The 21966-nt window shown below is 49.3% G+C and overlaps 6 protein-coding genes across 6 annotated transcripts; 3 read left to right on the top strand and 3 right to left on the bottom strand.

The window, feature by feature from the left end:
- Positions 1–306: 306 nt before the first annotated feature.
- On the top strand, positions 307–2684 carry CDV56_107625 (transcription factor TFIIIB subunit BRF1; the record flags this gene model as incomplete). Its single annotated transcript, XM_026761244.1, has 3 exons — positions 307–733; positions 789–997; positions 1053–2684. The coding sequence occupies 3 exons, from the start codon at positions 307–309 to the stop codon at positions 2682–2684; spliced, it is 2268 nt and encodes a 755-aa protein (XP_026616979.1).
- Positions 2685–4264: 1580 nt separating this feature from the next.
- CDV56_107469 (sugar transporter-like protein) lies at positions 4265–6296 on the top strand (the record flags this gene model as incomplete). Its single annotated transcript, XM_026761088.1, has 10 exons — positions 4265–4349; positions 4413–4612; positions 4675–4973; positions 5048–5321; positions 5374–5389; positions 5448–5525; positions 5586–5702; positions 5759–5897; positions 5948–6077; positions 6147–6296. The coding sequence occupies 10 exons, from the start codon at positions 4265–4267 to the stop codon at positions 6294–6296; spliced, it is 1488 nt and encodes a 495-aa protein (XP_026616978.1).
- An 882-nt stretch (positions 6297–7178) lies between these two features.
- CDV56_107386 (uncharacterized protein) lies at positions 7179–8351 on the bottom strand (the record flags this gene model as incomplete). The annotated part of the gene is made up of 1 exon (XM_026761005.1): positions 7179–8351. One exon carries the CDS (start codon positions 8349–8351, stop codon positions 7179–7181), a length of 1173 nt encoding a protein of 390 aa, XP_026616977.1.
- A 1621-nt stretch (positions 8352–9972) lies between these two features.
- On the bottom strand, positions 9973–11492 carry glfB (UDP-galactofuranose transporter; the record flags this gene model as incomplete). The annotated part of the gene is made up of 6 exons (XM_026760854.1): positions 9973–10341; positions 10399–10806; positions 10877–11094; positions 11148–11153; positions 11227–11294; positions 11359–11492. 6 exons carry the CDS (start codon positions 11490–11492, stop codon positions 9973–9975), a joined length of 1203 nt encoding a protein of 400 aa, XP_026616976.1.
- Positions 11493–15463: 3971 nt separating this feature from the next.
- On the top strand, positions 15464–17408 carry CDV56_106948 (protoporphyrinogen/coproporphyrinogen oxidase; the record flags this gene model as incomplete). Its single annotated transcript, XM_026760567.1, has 6 exons — positions 15464–15546; positions 15626–15695; positions 15759–15839; positions 15908–16258; positions 16330–16755; positions 16821–17408. 6 exons carry the CDS (start codon positions 15464–15466, stop codon positions 17406–17408), a joined length of 1599 nt encoding a protein of 532 aa, XP_026616975.1.
- A 1747-nt stretch (positions 17409–19155) lies between these two features.
- On the bottom strand, positions 19156–20100 carry CDV56_106803 (uncharacterized protein; the record flags this gene model as incomplete). Its single annotated transcript, XM_026760422.1, has 3 exons — positions 19156–19317; positions 19381–19974; positions 20035–20100. The coding sequence occupies 3 exons, from the start codon at positions 20098–20100 to the stop codon at positions 19156–19158; spliced, it is 822 nt and encodes a 273-aa protein (XP_026616974.1).
- Positions 20101–21966: the final 1866 nt, after the last annotated feature.

The following is a 21966-nucleotide window of genomic DNA, read 5'->3' as shown; positions in this document are numbered from 1 at the left end:
CCTCGAAGTGCTCACTCGTCATCCTTCGTGGTTCTCTTTTTTCTCCAGCCCTCTATTTTTCCCTTTATGGAAGTCAGACTCGACCCTCCTTTTCGTGATTGGTCCATTCAACTACGCCGTATATCAAGTTCAGAGCACAATCGTTCGTTCTGCTCTTACTGACAAGGATGAATCTGTAGCACGTTGTTTGCTTTTTCATAAATCCTTGTCCTTTATGATCAGCGCCTATCTGAGGTACACCCTCCAGCCTATGGTTATTTATCAAATTCCAGCATCAGCCGCTCCTCCGAGAACACCACGTTGTGCATGATGTCTGCCTTTAGACCTAACATGCGTCCTTCCATGACCCCTAGGAGTGGTCCGAGAGCTCCGCCAGTAGGCCGTTTGGCGAGTCTCAAGGCTCCTACTCCGACTCCGATCAAACGGCCTCAACCAATCGCACGCCCACAAGCCGCCAGGCCTACTACCCACCCTAAGACCACTACTTGTCCCAATCCTGGCTGTCCAGCTCCTCATATTGTGGAGGATGACGGTCAGAAGGTTTGTTCGGGGTGTGGTACTGTCATCAGCGAGGCAAATATTGTCTCCGAAGTCACTTTCGGTGAAACATCGTCCGGTGCTGCGGTCGTTCAAGGAACGTTCGTCGGTGAAGACCAGACGCATGTCCGCAGCTATGGACCGGGCTTTCAACGAGGAGGTGCGATGGAAAGTCGAGAAATTACAGAACAAAACGGTATGGTATTCCTTGTCTCCTCATGCTTCGAGCAACTCATGCTGACCTTCGCAAGGAACTCGTTATATAAACCAACTGAGTCGTGCTCTGAACATCCCGGAGAGTGCTATGAAAGCTGCTGGTCAGGTTTTCAAGCTTGCTGTCGGGTTGAATTTTATCCAAGGTCGTCGGACAAAGACGGTTGCTGCTGTCTGTCTGTATATCGCCTGTCGACGGCAAGATGGAAACACTGTCATGCTTATCGATTTTGCTGATATACTGATGGTAAGTGATCTACTGCAATCAAATTCTGGGTCCGTACATCGCTAATGTTCTTCAGGTCAATGTATTCAAACTCGGTCGAACTTATAAGGCCCTACTAGATGAACTACGTCTCGGTGGTAATGTCTTTTTGATGAACCCGATTGATCCAGAGAGTTTGATCTATCGGTTCGCCAAGCAACTCGAATTCGGAACTGCGACAATGCAAGTTGCCAGCGAGGCCGTGCGCATCGTGCAGCGAATGAACCGTGATTGGATGACCACGGGTCGACGTCCGGCCGGTGTTTGTGGCGCTGCTTTGATCCTTGCAGCTCGAATGAACAATTTTCGTCGAACCGTTCGTGAGGTCGTTTATGTGGTGAAGGTCACTGAGATTACCATTAACCAGCGTCTGAATGAATTTAGCTCGACGGAAAGCGCGGAGCTTACTGTCGATCAATTCCGCTCCGTGCAACTGGAGAACGCACATGACCCACCTTCCTTTACCAGAGCCAGAGAGGGAAGAAAGCCATCACGAAGCATAAAAAGAAAGGCCTCGGAAACCGCGGCTGAGATTGAGGGAGACATGCAGGACGCGACTCCTGCTGGGCCCAGGCGTGTTGATGCTGATGGCTTCGCTATTCCTAGCCTCCCCATTGACCCGGCGCTGATCACAGCCGACAGTGGCCGACGGCGAGCGTCAATTACGTCTGTGCTCAACGAGGTTGTATCGGAAGTTGGAGAAGAAGCGGCGATAGCGAAATCCGTACGCCCCGCGGCGCCCAAACGACAGAAGCTGCCGCCGCCAACCCCTGATCAGATAGCATCGGAGGAAGCTCTTGAAAATGAGATGACGGCTCTCCTATCGAAAGGCTCTAACATGATTGAGAGTGTTGCTTCCGGCGAGGAGCAAAAGAAAAAAGTTTCTGAGCGAGCAGAAATTGATGCCTCCGAATTTGAAGATGATCCTGAGGTCGCCAACTGTCTTCTATCTCCAGCCGAAGTTGAAATCAAAGAACGAATTTGGGTGCATGAGAACAAGGACTACTTGCGGACACAACAAGCCAAGGCCTTGAAACGAGCCCTCGCGGAGGCGGACTCCCAGCCAGGAGTGCGCAAGCCCCGTAAACGCCGGAGGGGTAGGCTGGGAGATGTCACCTACCTTGAAGGAGACGGGGAGGATGCGGATGGCAGAAGCACCAGGGCATCTACCCCCGCCGAAGCAACTCGTCGTATGCTCGAACACAGAGGATTTAGTAAGAAGATCAACTATCGCCTTCTGGAGTCATTGTTCGGCGATGAAGGAGCCGACGAGGCTGCCAAGGCCAAGGCGGAGAGTATGAGCAGGAGCCGGAGTCGAAGCCAGAGTGTGGCTTCACGACGCAGTGCTAGTGTGGAACCGCGGGCGATTTCTCTCGCATCTGCCAAGCCTGCCGCCTCTCCCGCTCCCACTGCAAAGCCCGTGAAATTTCCTGGCGAGAATCCACTTCAGCCGGGAGTGCAAGTTGGCAAGATTGACCGCTCACATACCAACGAGGAGGTGCTCGGGCCAGCGCCTGAGTCAGTAAGCAAGATTCCGGACGAAGAAGTGGAGGACGACTACGACGACGAAGAGGACGATTATGAGGAGGACGCCGACGGCGTCGATGCTGCGTTTGCAGGGCAGTATGGCGACTACTATGATGATGGAAGTGATTACGATAGCGAATAGACTGAGCCGAGACAAGCGCGTTATCATTTTTGCAACCATCCTGCTGAACACAAAGCTTAGAGCTAGCGAATGAGATGGTCGACTGGGATTAAAAATAGAAACCTTTCGACTTGCTGCATGAGCGCGGAGGTTTTTTCCAGTCTCTTGATCAGCGATCACCTTTTGCCCATCTGGAGTATCGAGTTACTTGACGAGGTAGTCGATCGTCAAGAGGAATGAGCGCCTCCCTGTAGCTAGCCAGCCACCAATCAGTCCTCAGTAGTCATTATTTAGAGTGGCGGAAGATCGTCTACCACGAACACCCACCACAAAATATGGAATCTAGCTTTTTCAGGTTGACGACATTCCATGCGCAACAAGGCTACTCCCCATGGGGGAATTGCCGCTGCTCCGAGAGTCTGCCCGTTCATCTCAATTGAAAGATGTAGATAGAGGCAAAAGTGCAGCACTTTGTACTTGTACAGTTTCCTGAATTCTCAGAAGACTTCCGCTTCATCTTATGTATTATTTTGTAGTTTGGTGGGAACCATGATTGCGCTGCCTTCATCACGTGGGTGGTTGTGATGGGTCTCCGTAGAGTAAACACTGAGATTCTCCTCGTCAACCACTTTCCACCGGTTTCCTCTTCCATCATCCATCACCATCACGAAGTACTGTCATCATAAGCTCGCTCCTTTGACTCAGACTCATCATGCCTTCAAGATCGACTGCCCCACACAAGCTCTCTGTGCCATTCCGCAGCAAAAGGACTGAACTATAAGCTTGTGATCATCGCCTTCTCGCTCGAGCATCTCTACAGGGTCTCTGCCTAATGGCTAGGACAGATCTAGCTGATGCGGAACCCTCACCAGAACAAGGGGTCACCCCTGCCGGAGTTTAAGAAAGAAAGATGACGGTGATGAGAAGTTGTATGATGTCCTGGGTCTTGCGTCGAGTGATGGTATCGTGTACAAGCTCGAAGGCAACGCTTGTCCACAACCTGCTTTTCCTCTGTGATCATGACACAGAGTGATGTCAAATTGCAAGTTGAAGTATGCGAATAAGATTCAGCATGAGGCACTTCTTGGGCTGCTGGAGACTTGCTGGGAAACCTTTTCCCTCTCCAAGCTCGGGCCCTGCTCCGAGTGGCTGTTGGACTTCAGGAATGCGTAAGGAAAAGGCGTTTCAAGGACTACAATGATACAATCAGGTCTTTGGGTCCCGCCTGCTGCTACCTTTCCTTGGAGTGCTCGATCACCAGTTCCTCCTTGGTTCCATCTTTAGCATAGCCGTGATATTTTCTCCGATTTCCGCGGAATCTGGTATGGAGCATTGCGCCTGTGACCGTCTCCAAGTGGCTCAATGGGCTCTTGGAACGAGAAAACCCTGTCAAGAGAGGAGTGAAGCTCCGCGCTGTGCGCGCCCGAGCTTCCGGCTTGTAGCAGGTATGTCGTAGATCTGCATGACCTGCATCATTAACTCGTGCCCCCTATATTGCATCGTGCAATGATACATAAATACTTTCTAGTCGACTATCTATTGAAGCCTCTTCTGAACCGATTCTCCTTCCCGACGTCTCATTGCGTCTTTCCACTTGTAGCATGGCTAAGATCAAGATGTATAGCCGAGGGCTAGGCCTTCGAATGGCGATTCTGCTCACCTGCCAGATTGCGTTTGTCCTATTCGGTGGGATACCTTGAAACGATACAGACTGACGGATGGTGAGCTAACTCTGTGTTCTTTATCTAGGTTATAATCAGGGTGTCTTCTCCGGAATCATCAACAATGAAGACTTTCTGAACATCGTCAACCATCCCGGCGCGGGCATGCTCGGATTCCTAGTGTCCATCTACAATCTTGGCTGCTTTTTCGGTACATTTATTGCCTTCCTGACCACAGACAGGCTTGGGTTTCAAAAGTCTATGTGGTTTTCGATGATCTACATAGTGGTGAGTACCGCCCGCGGATCAAGGAGTGAGATGGACAGCGACTAATCTGCCTGGCTCTATAGGTCGGTGGTACGATCCAAACATGCTCATACTCCAGAACACAGTTGCTCATATCCCGCTTCGTCAACGGTATCGGCACTGGTATTATGTCAACATTAGTGCCTGTCTACCAATCGGAGCTGTGTGAGGCTCGGAAACGGGGGAAATTTGTGTGCAGCCTACCGCTTGCCGTCGGGTTTGGAATCGTCCTTGCCTATTGGTTTGACTATGGCATGACCTTCGTTACGGGGTCCATCAGTTGGCGATTACCTATCGCTTGTCAGGAGATATTCGCCGTCCTTGTAGTTATTCTGGTTGCTGGGTAAGTCGGCCGTTTTCGTGTACAACTGTACTTGTTGAACAAAGTATGTTCGTCAGATCTAACCGGTGAGACAGGCTCCCAGAAAGTCCCCGGTGGTTATACAGGAAAGGTCGTAACGAAGAAGCACTGCAGGTTCTGTGTGAGGTGTATGACCGGGCACCTGATGATCCGAAGGTGCTTGCTGAGTCTGAAGGAATTTTACAAGCCCTCGAGTTGGAAAGCGCGCGTGGTGAATATAGATGGTCCCAAATCTTCCTTAAGAAAGACGACTTGCAGACTGGTCGACGGGTTCTTATGGCTTATGGGCTCCAGTTCATAAACCAAATGGGTGGTACCAATATCATCGTTGTAAGTGACCGCGGATGCATGTTGCAGACTGTCCAAGCTGACAAGAAGCCAGTTCTATGTTACAACAGGTGAGAATCACATGGATGTCTCCAAACGAGGGCTAGAGTTTTCTGACCAATTGTGCAGTCTTGGAGGACAATGTTGGCCTCACAGCAAAGATGAGCTCGCTCATTGGTGGAGTGATTCAGATCATGTTTGTCATCGGTAGGATTTACCTTAACATATTGGTGCACAAGACGCAACACACTAATCGTGTCGCTCTAGGTTCCTTTTATCCTACACTGTATGCAGATCGCCTCGGACGTCGAAAGCCCATGATGTGGGGATCATTCGGCCTAGGCTTCTGCATGTTGATGCTTGCCATCCTGTTTTCGTTTGAAGGTATCTTCAGGTCTTCTTCTTCTTTCCGAGCACTCAGCGCCTTAACATTTGATCAGGAACCTCCCAGGCAAAGCCCACGGCAACAGCAGCCGTCGCATTCTTCTTCCTGTTCATGCTCATCTTTGGAGCATCCACCAATTGCATCCCATGGCCATACGGACCTGAACTCCTCCCTCTACATGCGCGGACCAAGGGGTAAGTCCCCATATGCCAAGAGGTCGTGCGATCTTCTAATTTTCAATTAGACAATCCATTGGGGTCTCCGCAAATTGGCTCTGGAACTTCTTCGTGGCCATGATTACCCCCATCCTGCTTGAAAAGCTGCGCTGGAAGACCTATCTCATCTTCATGTGCCTCAACTTCTCCTTTATACCCGTAAGTGGGCAACCACTGCCACCGTCCACCTTACCCTTGGCCATCAAATACTAATCCCGGGGCCTGTAGCTCATCTACTTCTTCTACCCTGAGACCGCCAATCTAACCCTAGAAGAGATCGATGGCTTGTTCCTCAGGAATTCGCTCAAGGCCCACCACACTGACGAGGAAAACCGCTCGAAGGGTCACTCCGAGGTCATTGTCGAGAAGATCGGCTAGACCTTAGACAACAAACTTGCGGCTCAGCCAAGGCCTGTGCAGTGGTGAGCACATGCGACTTGGCTTCGGAGCTGGGGAGCCGCAGGACAGTGACGGAATCAGATCGATGCAATTCAAATTGTTCACGATTCAACTTGAGATGAGATGACGGTTTCGTTTACGTTTACCGACGGAAGGATGGAACATAGATTGTCTGCATACCCTGTACAGCTATCAAGCGACGCCAGATCAGTTCTGGTAGCCGGTAGTCCAACCAGCCTCTACGATATATACTTAGCTAGTTGATCATGAGTCTAGTTACAAACAATATAGGTAGTTAACGAGATTTTTCTCTTTCAAAATAACTTTCAATGCTTTTTCTTCATTGATATTCAATAGCTCTAATAATTTGATTCGTTTCTTATTTTTCTTTGCTCTAGATGGGCATGGTTGATCGGCATAAATAACAACAATCATAAGCACAGACAGGATGGCAATTGCAAGATCACTACAGAGTAAAGATACGAAGAGTATCAAAATGATATCCAACTACAAGCCTTTTTTATCTCTTCTCCCATTTTATCTCAGATTTGGAACAATTCATATTCGATGTTCAAAGAAATAGAAAATAAAGAAATAACACATGACCAAAAAGAAGAGAAAAAGAAATAAAAGAACCCACAAGCGCATGCAACTCCGAAGAAATGAGACGAAAAATTACGATAAATGACCACAACAACCGGGCGAAGATGGAAAAGAACTACCAGTGGTTAGATGATTGTCGAAATTCGCGGTGCGAAATGCGAAATGCGGAAGCGAGAGGGAAAAAGAGGTTGTCGGTCGTCGTCGTCGTCGTCGCGAGGAGATCTCGTCTGCGGTTGTTTCGTGGATGTGCTGCTTGATTTACGTATCAATTTCCATTCCCGTCGCCATTCCTACGCTATTGTTCAATCCCGCGCACACGTCGCTGCTGACTGGCTGGGCGCACATCGTTTGCAGGAGCGGGAGGCCGGGCTCAGTGGTGGTGTCCAGGCCTAGAACGCCTGAGCCGCTGCTGTTGTTATTGAGTGGCCTGTCTGCAGCATTGAGAACTTGATTTTGCTCAAAGATCACGGGAACTGAGCGGAGATTGTGCACGCATTGTTCCCAGGAGGAGGCCACAAGCTGAGCCTGGGTGAGGTCTTCGCTGAAGAGATAGAAGGCCGGGGCTATGGCGGGTCCGACAGGGGTGATTGGTCGCGCTGTGACCAGGTACGCGTTCAGCGCGCGGTTCTTCATGAGGATCTGCGAGTCCAGTAGGTACGCTGCGAATTGCTTGTCAATGTACTTTTTCCAGCCGCGCACGGCGGCCGCCATGTCGACGTCGTCGGTGGAGATTCGTTGCCAGCTGATTCCGAGGAGGTGAGTTGCGTCGTCAACCTGGGGTTCGTTCGGGGTGAAAGGGCTGGTGCGGGTTCCGGCGTTGAGGAGGAGGCGGCGGTTGTCGTCGTCGGTTGTCTCGTGGAGTCGTCGTTGAATGTGGGCGAGTGTGATGTCGTCGAGACGGGAGGCTGATGGGTCGAGACGCTGCGACTTGCGGCTGTGGAGTTCAGACGAAATGGCTGGGGACCGCGACGAGATAGGAGCCGCCGTGGCAGCGGCGCTTTCGTGCTGTTCTTCGTACCAGGTGCCTGTCTGGCTCTCCGCAGAAAGTGACATGCCGGTGCGAGGATTGATGAGTCTCATACCCTCCCCGTAGATAGGCTCCTCCTTGGGCGCTGGCGCTGGCGCGGCCACTGCAGGCGCGCTGGAAGGGTTGAGGGCTTCTTCAAACTCGGCTTCATCTCGCGATCTCTTGCGCGAAATTCTGGAAGAGCTGGCTGTGGGATTGGCCAGCTTCGGTGCGGAGAAGACATTGTCGGAGAACCACGAGGAGGCCTGAGAGTGCACGCCATTCTTGAAGAATGAATTGTGAGACGCGGCAGGGGCCGAGTCGAGCTGCGACTGGCGAGGGAACTGAACAAAAGCGTGTTCCTGGCGAGGGGATAGGACCATGGCGGGTCCATCCGCAAGACCGCTGAGGAGCATTGGGCACATGGTGAAAGACTTTTCTGTTCTGTCCTGTCAAGTGAGCTGATAATAAGAAGAGCTAGAGTAACCTGCAGATGAAAACAAGATTCAAGTGATGCTGATGGATAGAAAAGTGAAGTGAGAGAAATGATCAGCCAACGGCGCGAAGCTGCAAAAAGAGGAGGAACGAAAGGCGATGGACGTCAGAGGGCTCGGAGGAGAGAAGTAAATGAGGTATAGGTGAGAAGAGGAGGAGAGGAATTGGGACAGAAGATGAAGAAGAGGAAGAAAAAGGAACACAAGAAAGGTGTGATGAGTGTGATGACAAGCAGCGTAGAACTTGGATCCACGGGATAAGCGGCTGCCGGGATAGAGAGAGAGAGAGGAAGAGAGAGATTTGGAAGAAGAACGCGTGAAAAGGCGCTGACGGAAGCGGATGATTAACTCTTTTTTGCAGCTGCAGTTTGGATGTCGCTCGGAGCTTCTTTGGATGCGGAGAAATTTGCCTTGATACTGTACAATACACCGCCAAGCCATGCAGCACTTGCAGTGTTGCTATGCAAAGCAGGATGGTGCCCGGCAGCCACATACCATACCATACTGTATTGATGTACCGCCCCCACAAGATCCAGATCGGCCTGCAAGGATTTGCGCATTATTGGTCGATGGATCACCACGCCGGGTTAAGGAAATGTGGGTCTGTATCTGCATAAAGAGGGTTTGATTGGACAGAAAATGCACGCCCTGTCCGCGCGTTGGCCCCCTTGTCAGCGCCACTCCGCATCATAATTGGCCAATCCGCCTGTTGCTGGCCTGAGGTTTCAGCTGGGCCATGATTGGTTCGTAACTGCGACCCGCTTTGGCAACACGCGCAACGAAAAATGATTGGGAGCCCTGCAAATTGGCCAAAATGCCTCAGGACAACACCGACGTGGCTGGGAGTTCTCTTGGGAGAGCAAGACAACCGAAGACCTCCACCGTCATGATGATTGAACACAAGGCAATGTATTGCATTTCTCGTCCGTCCAAGAAAAAAAGCAAACTCTATTTTGGTAGCACATGAGAAGAATCCTATATTCACAGGGATGAAGAAAACGTCGGCGAGAAGGAAGTGAAGAAACAGAAAACAACACACATCCGACACCGGGACCTCGTGCTAATCTAACATGACAGTCAATGTTCATAGAAAAAGATGGAAAAACAGTAAACCTCTGTAGTCCCTGTACGGATGATATCCGTGATGCAAAAAGCGGGGAAAAAAAAAAAAGAAATACTTCCGAAGGTCAAAACATATCATCTGCATGTCAACGCATCTAGAAAGGCGAGACCGGCTGCATTCCCTGCATGTGGCCAAGTCAGGCCGCCAGTTCCTGGGTCAAACATGTCGGACGATCTCAACGGAAGCGAATTAACTCAAAGGAGGGGGTAAGGTAAAGAAAATATGTGGCCATTATCATGTCTTCAAAGGCCCTCAATATGAAAAGTGAATGAAAAGTATTAAGCCAGACTCCCGCCGTATGGAATCTTGCATTCTATTTTGCTACCGCCAACAGGTGACGTATAGCACTCACCCTGCAGTGTCTGCGTTGGCACATCTCATAGGAGCATTCTCACATGCTCTTCTTGCGTGCGGGTTCATCCGAGTGCTTTAGGCATTTCCAACGGTTGCACCGCCAAGCATGCCCTTGACCTTGTCCACAGACTCGGGAGCGTAGCTGGGCGCCATGGAGCCGATCAGCAGGAAGAAGATGAGAACAACGGCACCGATGATGATGGATTTGCGCTGAGCGGGGTGGTTGGCACCGTACTCGGCCCAGGACCGGTTGGCCTGACCGGCATACTCCTTAATCTTATCGCCACCAAGCTTGTAGTAGACCAGACCGATCAGAGCAATCGAGTAGCCGAAGAATTGGAGACCGGTAACAGGAGTCTGCCAAATCATCATCGAGGCGGCGACAAGAAGGATATCTTTCAGTACACCACACAGGGTCATGACGAGGGAGGAAGTCTTTCCGATCTGCGTTCAAGGGTTAACAACCAAAATGGGTGTGCAAGGTTGGCGGACACTACTTACCAGGAAAACAACGGAAACGTTGAGCAGGAAGGCAACAACAGCGTTGGCCAGCAACGTCCAGACACCAACGTTGTAGATGTGGCCCATAGTCAGGCTAGGAACCTCAACGAACAAGGCAGTGACACCGTTCATCACAGCGCACACAGGAGCGAAGTAGTACAGGGAAACCAGAGGATCCATCTTGAATTCAGCAGAGCTGAGAAGGCGCTGAACCATGACCAAACGGGTGGCTTCGAAGACAATACCACCGATCTGGAACAGAAAACCGATGAAGACGAACTTGATCTCACCGAACGAGGCAATGACGACACCGACGACAATAATAGCGACGTTGAAGAGGACCTTCAGGTTGACGGGGGCCATTCCCATAGCCCAGGTAGCGATCAACACAGCGACCGGAGTCGTTGCCTATGTCCCGTCATCAGCAATTATCGCCCAGAGATACAAGGCCAAGTTTCTTGGAGCAAAAAAAACACACCTTCAGCATCTGGATGAATGCAACACTCAGGTACAGGTATGTCACGTTACCACAAATCAAACTCAGGGAGAAGAAAAGACCAATAGGTACGATAGCGCGCAGGTAGACCCGTCCAGTCATCTTCACAGTCTTGCGGCCATCGAGCAGATTTGTTGTGCGGGCGAGAACCTGAGTCATGAAAGTCGCAAATGCCAAGTGCCATGTTGTCAGGATGATAGCTGGAAACAATTAGGTTTCGTTTGACGAGATGTAACGATAGAATAAGACCTACGGAAGCCTGGAGAAATGAATCGTTAGTTGCTGGAAGAGAAAACTTGATCGGCCAAGTAAATCGGCCAGATGGCACTTACGGAATTGAGCATAATCCAGGATGTGCTTGTTGAACAGGATGACGCTGGAACTCAAAGCAATCCAGACACTAACGTAGTCTCAGCATAACCCATTCATCGTGTTTGTATTAAGAACTGAATGGTTGTGCTCACCTCACGTAGACGGCAGGGTGGAAGGTGGGCTTGGGAGGCTCCGACTTTTCAGCGGCGGGATTGACGGTGGGCAGAGTAGGCTCTGGGCGAGAGACCTCGCCGGAGACTCTGGCCTTTTCTCCTTCGTTACTCATTGTGAAGAGTTGACTCTGATCGGATAAGAATCGCTGGAAATCGAAAGGGCGCGGCCGTAGAAGGCTGCTCTGACCAAAGCGCGCAGAGGCCAGGGGTGAAGCTGAAAGATGAGAAGAAAGAGAAATAGAAACAAGTGTCTAACGAGTGAGACTAGAGTTGGTCTAAATGATGAAAAGAAGAGGAACAAAAATGGAAAACGAAACAGAGAACAATCGATACTTGGATCGAAGGGAGATGGATGAAGTTGGGGTATGTGACGGAAGAGGAGAGGGGGAGACGGAAAAGAAAAGAGTAGATAGATAGTAGCAGATGGGATATGGAGAATTCGTAATTAACTCGGACAAAAAGAAAAGAAATTGATTTTCCTGTGTAAAATCTTTCAGAGTCCAGAAGATCAAACACGGGACGGGTTATTTAGGGGCTAATATTAATATGGCTGAAGTGAGCAAAGTCGTGGTCGTACGTAGTCGTAAAGTGCTTGTAAGTAGCCCTAGGTATTGATGGCGAAGCTGGCTGGACAAAAATAAAAAAATAAAATAAAATAGAAAATAAAATGATAGCGAGATCGTGGGCTGGAATGAGGTATGCCGTTCGTCGGTGCACTCGGTGGACAGTGATGCTGAACCTGGCCTCAGCAAGCTGGTCCTCTTAATGGCCTACGTACAAGTGCCAGACGCAGCCGAAAACTTAGTTTAGCTTAGGGGGGTACCTATCTATGCAACTTTTCTGCTGCAAGCATCCATTCTGATGATAGAGCCTTGTTGCCAGTTGGGGGATGTGACAAGAATAGTAGGTAGTGGTGGTGGGGCAGGTGGGGCTACCTTCGAAAGCAGACAAGCCCCAACCAGAATTACTGGATGAAGGTATCGGCTAGTACTAAAACTGAAGTTGAAAGTTGAAACACCCGCAAGTGGTTCTGACCTTCGAGCGCCCAGTTTCAACTTTTTGCGTTCTGGCCAGCAGCATCAGAATTCAGGAGTGGAAGACGGGGGGCAATGGCTGTAGCTTCTCTGTGTCTCTTCTGCACGGAGTATGATGGTGGTAAAATGGCATCCCATGGACTATAGAGCACCTACTATGCAGACTGCAATGTGCATCTATCTCTCGGGTGCTACAGAGTACAAAGTAACTGCAAAGATAAGATGTGTTCAACCCGAAATTGAAGGGTCTGCTGCCTTTGTTGTACTTGGACTCTTGGAGTCAAGAAGAAATGCTTATTATGGTCACTCGTGGCGAGCACCTGGCTGGTGGTGAGCTTTTTGGTTTGTTGTTGTCAATCTCCAGGTATCCACTTCTCTATCTTAATTCCTTAAATTCTTAATTTCCCTTGCCCCTTTTCCAACTTCATGGTTTCTAGACCTCAACGTTTGGTACATTCCTAGTGTAGGTAGCTAGGTGGACAGTAGTAACGTCCAAGTTCTGAACCATCTTTGAAAAACAACACCGTGTGCCCTATTGAAGTAAAGTAAGATATTATTGTTAACCTGGTTTGTCCTCTTCATAGTCAGTTCATCAATATGACAGTGCAGCGTCCAAGGATGATCCCTTCCTGCCGATTTCCTATGATCTTTGTTATATACGGAGTACGTACTCTCCATCATCAATTCATGGAATCTGATTGAAGGACAGGACAACAAACCGGCAATATCTTGCAACATCGAGCGTTGATCGAAATTAACAGTGACCTGTTTGACACCACCTGCATTACGCAAGCAGTCTGAAAGCCAAGCAATCAAATACCCGCCACTTGTCCATAGCGTCGCCGCGAGGTCCCTTACCTGTGGAGAATGCGGCGATCTGAGACCAACGAGCTCTGAGAACCTGACGCTATCACGCCTTGGTTCCCTGGTGTCGCAAGAACCCGACTTTCTTGTGGCTTGCACTAACCTTCACCTAGTCTATCAGGGACCACCTTAGGACATGGACATGGGTAATAATGGAAGTTGGAACTGGAAGCGATCAGTCAGGGACCCACGACTCCACGAGGGTCCTATGTATTGCCTGAGTGCCTGAGTGCCTGAGTACGTGCGGTGCTTGTTCTGCATGTGTGTGGACTATGGAGTAGAGAGAGTCCTCTACCAACGACCCTGCATGCTTGACCATATCAGAAAAAGCATCCCAATGTATAAGATGTTCTTGCTAAGCTCCCAAGTCTCCATGGTTGCTTGAAAATCACAGTCGCAAAGGATTTCCACGGATTTATAGAGCCATGCCATCACTGCGTCATTCAATGCGGGAAAAAAGAAGGGCAGTGGCCCTGATAGCCGATGGGTAGGACGGTACGGAGTGAGTACCTTTGTCTTGAGGTACAATAGTAGTGTTACTACGGAGTATCTACTGCCCCTGACGACTCGTCATCACCAGTGAAACATGGACATAATCAAGTTGATCGACGGTTCGGCACAGTTTCTGGAAGAAGATCTACAATAATAATGTGTTTCCCTGATAATCAGTGGGACCCTTTTTCTCTCCCAGCCTCTATGCTCGATCTGCCAAGCCATCAGTTTCCGAGCATCAGAGCTAGGACCAGAATTTTGTCCCAAATGCGCCATCCAAAGGATCATGGACAATCGATGTAGATTGTTCGGTGCCTACCGGAATAGAGGATGATCATTTCTGAGTTTTCTTTTCCTTGCTGCTGTGGAGTGGACAGGTGATATCTCTCGGTGTTTGACACGGAGTACTAGGACGGATATCCTCGACTTACGGAGTACTCCGTAAAATAATTGAAGCAAATCACGTCTGTGGAGCTTTCTACAATAATCTACATCTTGCAGATTGAAGTGCTTGTTAGAAGTGATACCACTCTCATGAGACTTGTCATGAAACATACACAAAAGTGGCTTTATTCAATCAATGACCGTTGCCAGCACGGATAAGAACGACACCAGTATGGAAGACAGCTATTTATACTGAATTAAGAAGGACTACTTGCACTCCGTGCTCCTGCTGCCATAAACAATCTGACATCGAAGCGGTCACCTGGGCTGATATGGGGCCGCAAGTGACATTCTTGGGGTCTCCAGCTTCCAGGCCCCAGCATCTATGGACTGAAAAGCATCACTAAGCTGCAGATTGCAGATAGATCTTGGATTTGATGTTGAGATAAAGACGATGATGTGCCTGTGTTGTTCTCGGATTGGTCGATAAGCGACATACTTTTCAATGTCGCAAGCAGCTGGATGACTATGATCATTATCATCGTTATGACCCGTAAGGAGTTGAACTTCTGAGATTCTGTCTGAGCTGTGTAGCTGCCGGAAGATTTGATGCAAGATTAGTATCTTTATTTGGGGCACGTAGAGTAAGGTAGTGATACTGATAGGGTTAGATATTGAGGTGCAACCAAGCACCCCCTGTGGTTATCTACAGAGCCTATCTAACTACAGTCTACAGGCTCTGGCCCAGTGTTGAACATTAGATACGTTTGATACTACAGATCTCCGCCGAATACCATGGTGAAATTATCCAACAAGATGGCAGTAAATGCCCAGATGGCACAAAGAGACTGTTGTGGGTGGTAGTATGGTACATGGCACTTTAGGTCCAGGAAAATAAGGTAGAGTAACAACAAATTGCTGATAACGCATCCCCAGTTGTTTCCAGACCATTTCTAAAATAATTCTTTATCATTTTATTTTTACTATTGCAATTATTTATCATTTTAATTATTTTTTGGATGGTGGCCAATTTCCCCTTTTTTTTTCCCACCCCCCTTTCAGGGCTCAACTAAGGTACAATCTGCCACTGCTGGGGCCTTTTGAGGATTGATTGGCCTCAGGACCTTAATTTGAAACAGGCACTCCCCACAGCTTGTTTGTCACGTTTCGTTTTCCCGACCGCTCTGTGATACACCTATCTTTCCTGCCCTCCTCCTCCTCCTCCCTCACCGTCTTCTTGTTTTCATCCCCAACTCTCTCTTGTTCACTTTCCTTTATATCCTGCAGTCTCCTGCAGTTTGGCATTTTCTATGCTTAGTCTCGCTCGCAGAACTTTGAATCGCGTTCCCAGCTTCCAGGATATCCTACAAGGCAGGATGACCCACCCCGATATGTAAGGACTTTCCCCTCCCAAGCTCTTCAGGGGTAGTTTGTTCTCCGGGGTGAAACTGACATTGCGGGTTTTCCTCCAGCTCTGTCGACGTTCTCGTCATTGGTGCAGGCCCTACTGGTCTGGGTGCTGCTAAGCGTTTGAACCAGATCGTACGTGCTTTCGATGTCGGGTTCGCAGCGCAATTGATCGCAGAACTGATTGTCGAACAATAGGATGGTCCCTCATGGATGATTGTTGACAGCAACGAGACTCCTGGTGGTCTTGCTTCCACCGATGTTACCCCTGAAGGATTCGTACGTTTGCCCTTGACAGGACATGGATTGTTCGCGAATTCGGGACAAACTGTCTAATCAATTCATAGCTTTACGATGTCGGTGGTCACGTCATCTTCTCCCACTACAAGTATTTCGACGACTGCATTGATGAGGCTCTTCCCAAGGAGGATGATTGGTACAGCCACCAGCGTATCTCCTACGTTCGCTGCCAGGGCCAATGGGTCCCCTATCCTTTCCAGAACAACATCTCCATGCTTCCCAAGGAGGAGCAGGTCAAGTGCATTGATGGCATGATCGATGCCGCCCTTGAGGCTCGTGTCGCCAGCACCAAGCCCAAGACCTTTGACGAGTGGATTGTTCGCATGATGGGTACCGGTATCGCCGACCTTTTCATGAGACCCTACAACTACAAGGTCTGGGCTGTGCCCACTACCAAGGTACGTTTGAAGTCGGACATCGGATGTCGCGATTTGAGAACACACAAGCTGATGGGGTTCGTTCGAATTAGATGCAATGCGCCTGGCTCGGTGAGCGTGTTGCTGCTCCCAACCTCAAGGCCGTCACGACCAACGTTATCCTCGGTAAGACCGCTGGTAACTGGGGTCCCAACGCTACTTTCCGCTTCCCCGCTCGTGGCGGTACCGGTGGTATCTGGATTGCTGTGGCCAACACTCTCCCTAAGGAGAAGACCCGCTTCGGTGAGAAGGGCAAGGTTACCAAGGTCAATGCCAACAACAAGACGGTGACGCTGCAGGACGGCACTACCATCGGCTACAAGAAGCTTGTCTCCACCATGTCTGTGGACTTCCTGGCCGAGGCCATGAACGACCAGGAGCTCGTTGGCCTCACCAAGCAGCTCTTCTACTCTTCCACTCACGTCATTGGTGTTGGTATTCGTGGCTCGCGCCCCGAGAGAATTGGTGACAAGTGCTGGGTAAGCCCCATTTTCCGTCTCTTTTAGCCTCTTGAGGTTGGTACTAACAATTTGGCCTGTTTCAGCTCTACTTCCCTGAGGACAACTGCCCCTTCTACCGTGCCACCATCTTCTCCAACTACTCCCCTTACAACCAGCCTGAGGCCTCGAAGAAGCTGCCCACCATGCAGCTCGCCGATGGCTCCAAGCCCAAGAGCACTGAGGCCAAGGAGGGCCCTTACTGGTCCATCATGTTGGAGGTCTCCGAGTCCTCTATGAAGCCCGTCAACTACGAGACTCTCCTGGCCGACTGCATCCAGGGTCTCGTCAACACCGAGATGCTGCAGCCCACCGACGAGATTGTCTCCACCTACCACCGCCGCTTCGATCACGGCTACCCCACCCCCACCCTGGAGCGTGAGGGTGCCCTTACTCAGATCCTGCCCAAGCTGCAAGACAAGGACATCTGGTCTCGTGGCCGCTTCGGTAGCTGGCGCTACGAGGTTGGCAACCAGGACCACTCCTTCATGCTGGGTGTCGAAGCCGTCGACAACATTGTTAACGGTGCTGTTGAGCTCACTCTCAACTACCCTGACTTCGTCAACGGTCGTCAGAACACTGAAAGACGTCTGGTCGACGGTGCTCAGGCTTTCGCCAAGAGCAAGGCCCAGTAAAAATGTTCCTTCACGTACCATGATGGTTTTGATCAAACTATGTCAATCTTAATATTGAATGATGTTTTCAAGAGGAAAAATCTAGAGGCGAGAGTGGGAACAACGGAGCCATTTTTCTTTTATTTCGAAGCGACGTCTGAGAACTTCTTTGCCCGCGTTTCATTCTGTGGATCACCTTACACTCTTCTTCCGACCACCTTTGCACCTTTACCATTCTTCTTATACCTTTTCTCAGACATAAACTTTGTTGTTAGACATGCCTCACATCTATTATATACCTTACCCTTTACTCTGATGAGTCGATCATCCTGATCCCTTTTTGACTGGCTGGTTTGGCTTGGGGTGATTCTATGATATAAAGCTGCTCCTGTTAGACTTCTTGCTCTACTACAATATACCACTAATCAACCGGAATACAATCCATCGATTCGAAGCACCCTGCTCTGCGCCGAATCTCATCATCTGCATAGCAATTTCTGGCTCATTGAGTTTGTTTACTTACAAGAAGGTTGCCTCAAGAAAAGATGCTTCCTCAAAAAACGTATCCATTTTTCCAGCTATCAAATTGCTTCATTTACATTTACGGAGTATGCCATGGCCGATCAGTGATCATCATGATCATCATCCAGTTTCTCTACAGTACCATACCATGAGCTCGAAATCAACACACCTTCCAGTTCCACCCCAACGCCACAGGCCCACAGACTGAGACACAACTGCATACAGTGTTTCCATACACACTGCATACTCCAATCAGCGATACCGCATTAACTAAAAATGATAAATGATCGCCGCATAGACATTAGATAGTCATCGCGAACTCGCGAGCCACAGGGCTGCGACCTGCGACCTGCGACCTGCAACCTGCGCCTGTATGGTAAGGTCCTGCAGAGGATGATGTAAGGAATCGCTCCAAATACCCGATTGGCCGAAGAATAACGTTAGGATCCGGCGCCCCCGACGGCATCACCCATAGATCTGTGAGTGACACGCGTCAAGGGTACCTAGGTATGAGATAATCTACTGTCAGCCTGTCACAACAACAACAACAACAGTGCTCGAGCTGGGAGAAATTATGAATCCTCAAGGCTGAATCGGAGTGATGAAGCTTGCGTTGGCGGGTCTACAGTCTCACTTTCGAGTGTCCATGAGTCTGTGGCGAATGGCGACTTCTGCAGATTCGGCATGATTCGTTGGAACCACGGATACAGGACGCGTAAGTATGGAGACTGGTTTAAATAACTCATAGCCATCTATCTAGATCGGCAACAGTTGGAATCAGGTTATACAGAAATAGATCGAAACACGTATCAACTAGATACCTACCTGGTGTCACTCTGGCCACGTGAAAATCCTGAAGCCAAGGTATACAGTAGAGCAGACAGTGAGTCTGACAGTGTAGGGATTCACGCTTATGATTGTTTTTCAATGTTGACGGCCTGATGTCTATGGATGCATGTCTCGTCATCTCCACTCAAGCAGCGAAATTGATGTTTTGAAGGATGATATGCGAAGTATATACACCTAGCAGGAGCTACAGTGTAAGAATGGGACATGTACTACCAACAACGCCGCCAACCTACTAAACACATGCACTGCTCCCACACACCTTGGTATTTGACTTCGTTGAATGTTTAAAGGCTTACGGTCAAGACAGCAGTTGGGTGCTCGCATAGACCCTGGATCTCCGTACCATGAGTTTTGAATACTCCTCCATAAAGCAGATGTTGGCTTGATGCATACTCTTTCAGTCACGGCCCCATTCGGCAACAGGCCTGTCTCTCAATGCAAGGAGGCCAAAATCGGTGGCGTCATCCTGAGCAAACTGATCATCCAGTTCGGCGGTGGTAGCGTCGATGTAGTCACGAAAGACAGCTGAATTCTCAAATGCCGTGAGATGAAGAATATTCTTCTTGAATCAGCCACAGGTTAGCAACACAGACTTCTGACACTGCATGGGAAGGGTACGCACAATATCCGTTGGCTCAGAGTTTCTGCGCCTCGCAGATGGTCGTTTCTTGAAGATCAGGTATTCTGCAAGAGTTTGCTTGGAGCTTGCGAGTGGTGGCGGATCTGTATCATCTGGAAGAGCTTCCTCCTCTAGAGCAGGCATACGATTTTCATCGGTGCCTGCCACTCGATTGTCATGCTGAGGCGTATCAGCGCCGGACGCAATCTGTGCCTCAGAGGCAGGCCGCTGTTCCATATAAGGCACCTGCTGTGCAATGCGAACCGCCTCTTGTCCCATGAGAGCCGCCTGCCGATGCAACCAAGCGGGCTCTGGCACGAGGACGGGCCCCTGTCCTTGATTTTCTGCGGCGAATTGCTGCCCAGTAGTATTTATGAAGATCTGCTGTGCCTCAAACCAAGCCTTCCAGCGTTGCAAGCGACGATGGTCCTTCATGCGGCGTTTAAAAATATCCCCAACGCTCTCGCCCTGCGGCGAAGGTGGTCCAGGATCTGGTCCTTGGTCAACATGTTCGGGTATCTCATGCTCGTCAGGGGCCACTGAGGCATTCGTAGCTTCGGCTACACGCAGGCCATCGTCGGGGTTATTATTCTGAACCTATTTCTGATGAGACATCACAATTCAAAAATGTCTCGATTTCAGCATAGTCACACTCACGTTTGGGAGGGTTTGGACCCGACGATGTCCATTGACTTCGCTTGGTTTTCTCGAGTAGTCCTCCATCAAGCTTTTTGGAAAAGTCAACTCTTTATCAACGTAATGAGTTGCAGGAAAGCTGATTGAGTCCGATGGTTGCAGTCTCAGATCAAGTGTGTCACTTGGAAAGCCTATCTGAGAAGCGTTGATGGGTTGAGGATCGTCAGAAGAATCTAGAGTTTCAGAATAACAGGAATGCCTTGGGACAGTAAGTGAGTCTTGAAAGAGAGGGGGTGAATGTAAAAGTCTTTCTCGTGGGTCAAGGTCAAGTAAACAAGTTTTTGTGTGGTGAAAGCTTGAGTTGGTGAATTTATGTGAAGTCCAGAACACTCTGGGTCCTCTTTCTCGAGTCAGATCACACGAAGCCCTTGGCAATACTGGTACCCTTGATTGCAGGTATGGAAGACATGATTTGTCTATGGCCTTTGAAGAAGAAGCTTGTAAGCTAACAAACTCATTTAGCAGGCTGGTTCTACAGAAAGAGTCGGTATGTTGATGCAGCCCGGCTGTCCTGGCTGTCATATGAAGATTACCCCCGATAAAGGAACTCCAAGTGCAATTGCGATGAAGCCTATATGTCAGTCCCTCAGTATCACTTAGCTCCCGCGACAGTGCAGTTCTTTTCATCTGAGATCCCAATAATCCACATTGGCTTTCTTTGTCATCTGATGGTGATGGAGGTGAGACATGGATGTCCTGAATATCCCCCTGCAACGAGCTAGTGTCATTATTTGCATCCGATATCGAGCTTGAAACCGACTCTTGCTCCTCACAACCTGAGATAGAGTCAATGAAGGGAGCTTTCGAGTCAACGAAAGCTGCGTCGTCACAGTCCACGGCACGACACTGTACGGGCGGTTGGGGCAGCTGGGAGGCTCGAGCTTTTTGGCGGAGAACAATTCTTTCAAGATGATATTGAACGTCTTTCTCAGAGAGGACTATGGATGTCTGTCTGGACCGGATCATGATGGTTCGTGGTGGATTCGCTAAAACAGAGGAGGATCACGGCATAGAGGGGTGATGTCGAGAAATTGAGGCGCAGACGATGACTCGCCCTGAATGTGCAAGGAATCTGTTCCTGATACTTGTTACCCGAATCTCTATTTGAACAAATGCGGAAAGTCCATTTGCGATGTGGAGATGGGCTGGGAAGGAGTCCTGGAGTCGATCTTCGTAGTCAGCTATTTATATAGTATTGGGTTGCCCTGCATCTACAGAATAGCAACTTCGCAGGAGGTGACATGCTTTTCGAGGACATAGCCCGATAGAACCACTCTAGAAAGTACTCTAATACTGTCACAGTGAGAGGATGAAGTGCACATCATAAGATATCCACTGCATACGTCAAAGCCAAATGTGGCATCACTTTTTTTCTATCAGATGCTTTCTGCCTAATACCTCAGGTATCAATCTATATCAGGCACAGCCAAATAGACAGTGTAATCACTATAGTAAATCATCCTGTCAAGTTCATCTCAAGGTCAAAAACAAGATCATTATCCTACAAGAAATCCCCAGTCTCCAGTATTCTTTTCCCTTCTGTCTTGTCGTCGCAATCCTCCACCCATTTGGGCCCCAACTCGACTCAGCCTCTTCCGCAACATCGCTACGGAGTACTTGTTATTATTATCTCTTTTAGTCCCCCTCCTTTTGACTACTTCTCTCATTCCTCTGGCTCATGACCTTGCTATCTTGATTGCCACTCTTTCCATTTCATTCATTTCCTCGTTTTTGTCTTCATCGGCATCTACCTGCTGCTCCCCCTTTTTATCTTTCGTGGTTGCTTTGGCTGTATCATGCATCACCCACAACTCCCCCGACCGCCGCCATAGTCCGTCGGCCACCCCTCTCCAAGTCAGTTCACTAACGAAACGAGCGATTAATATTTCCCTT

This window comes from Aspergillus thermomutatus (genome assembly GCF_002237265.1).
Source record: "Aspergillus thermomutatus strain HMR AF 39 chromosome Unknown NODE_31, whole genome shotgun sequence".
In the NCBI taxonomy this organism is placed as follows: Eukaryota; Fungi; Ascomycota; class Eurotiomycetes; order Eurotiales; family Aspergillaceae; genus Aspergillus; species Aspergillus thermomutatus.
The sequence above is the reverse complement of the archived record's forward strand: the minus strand, read 5'-3'. Positions and strand labels throughout refer to the sequence as shown.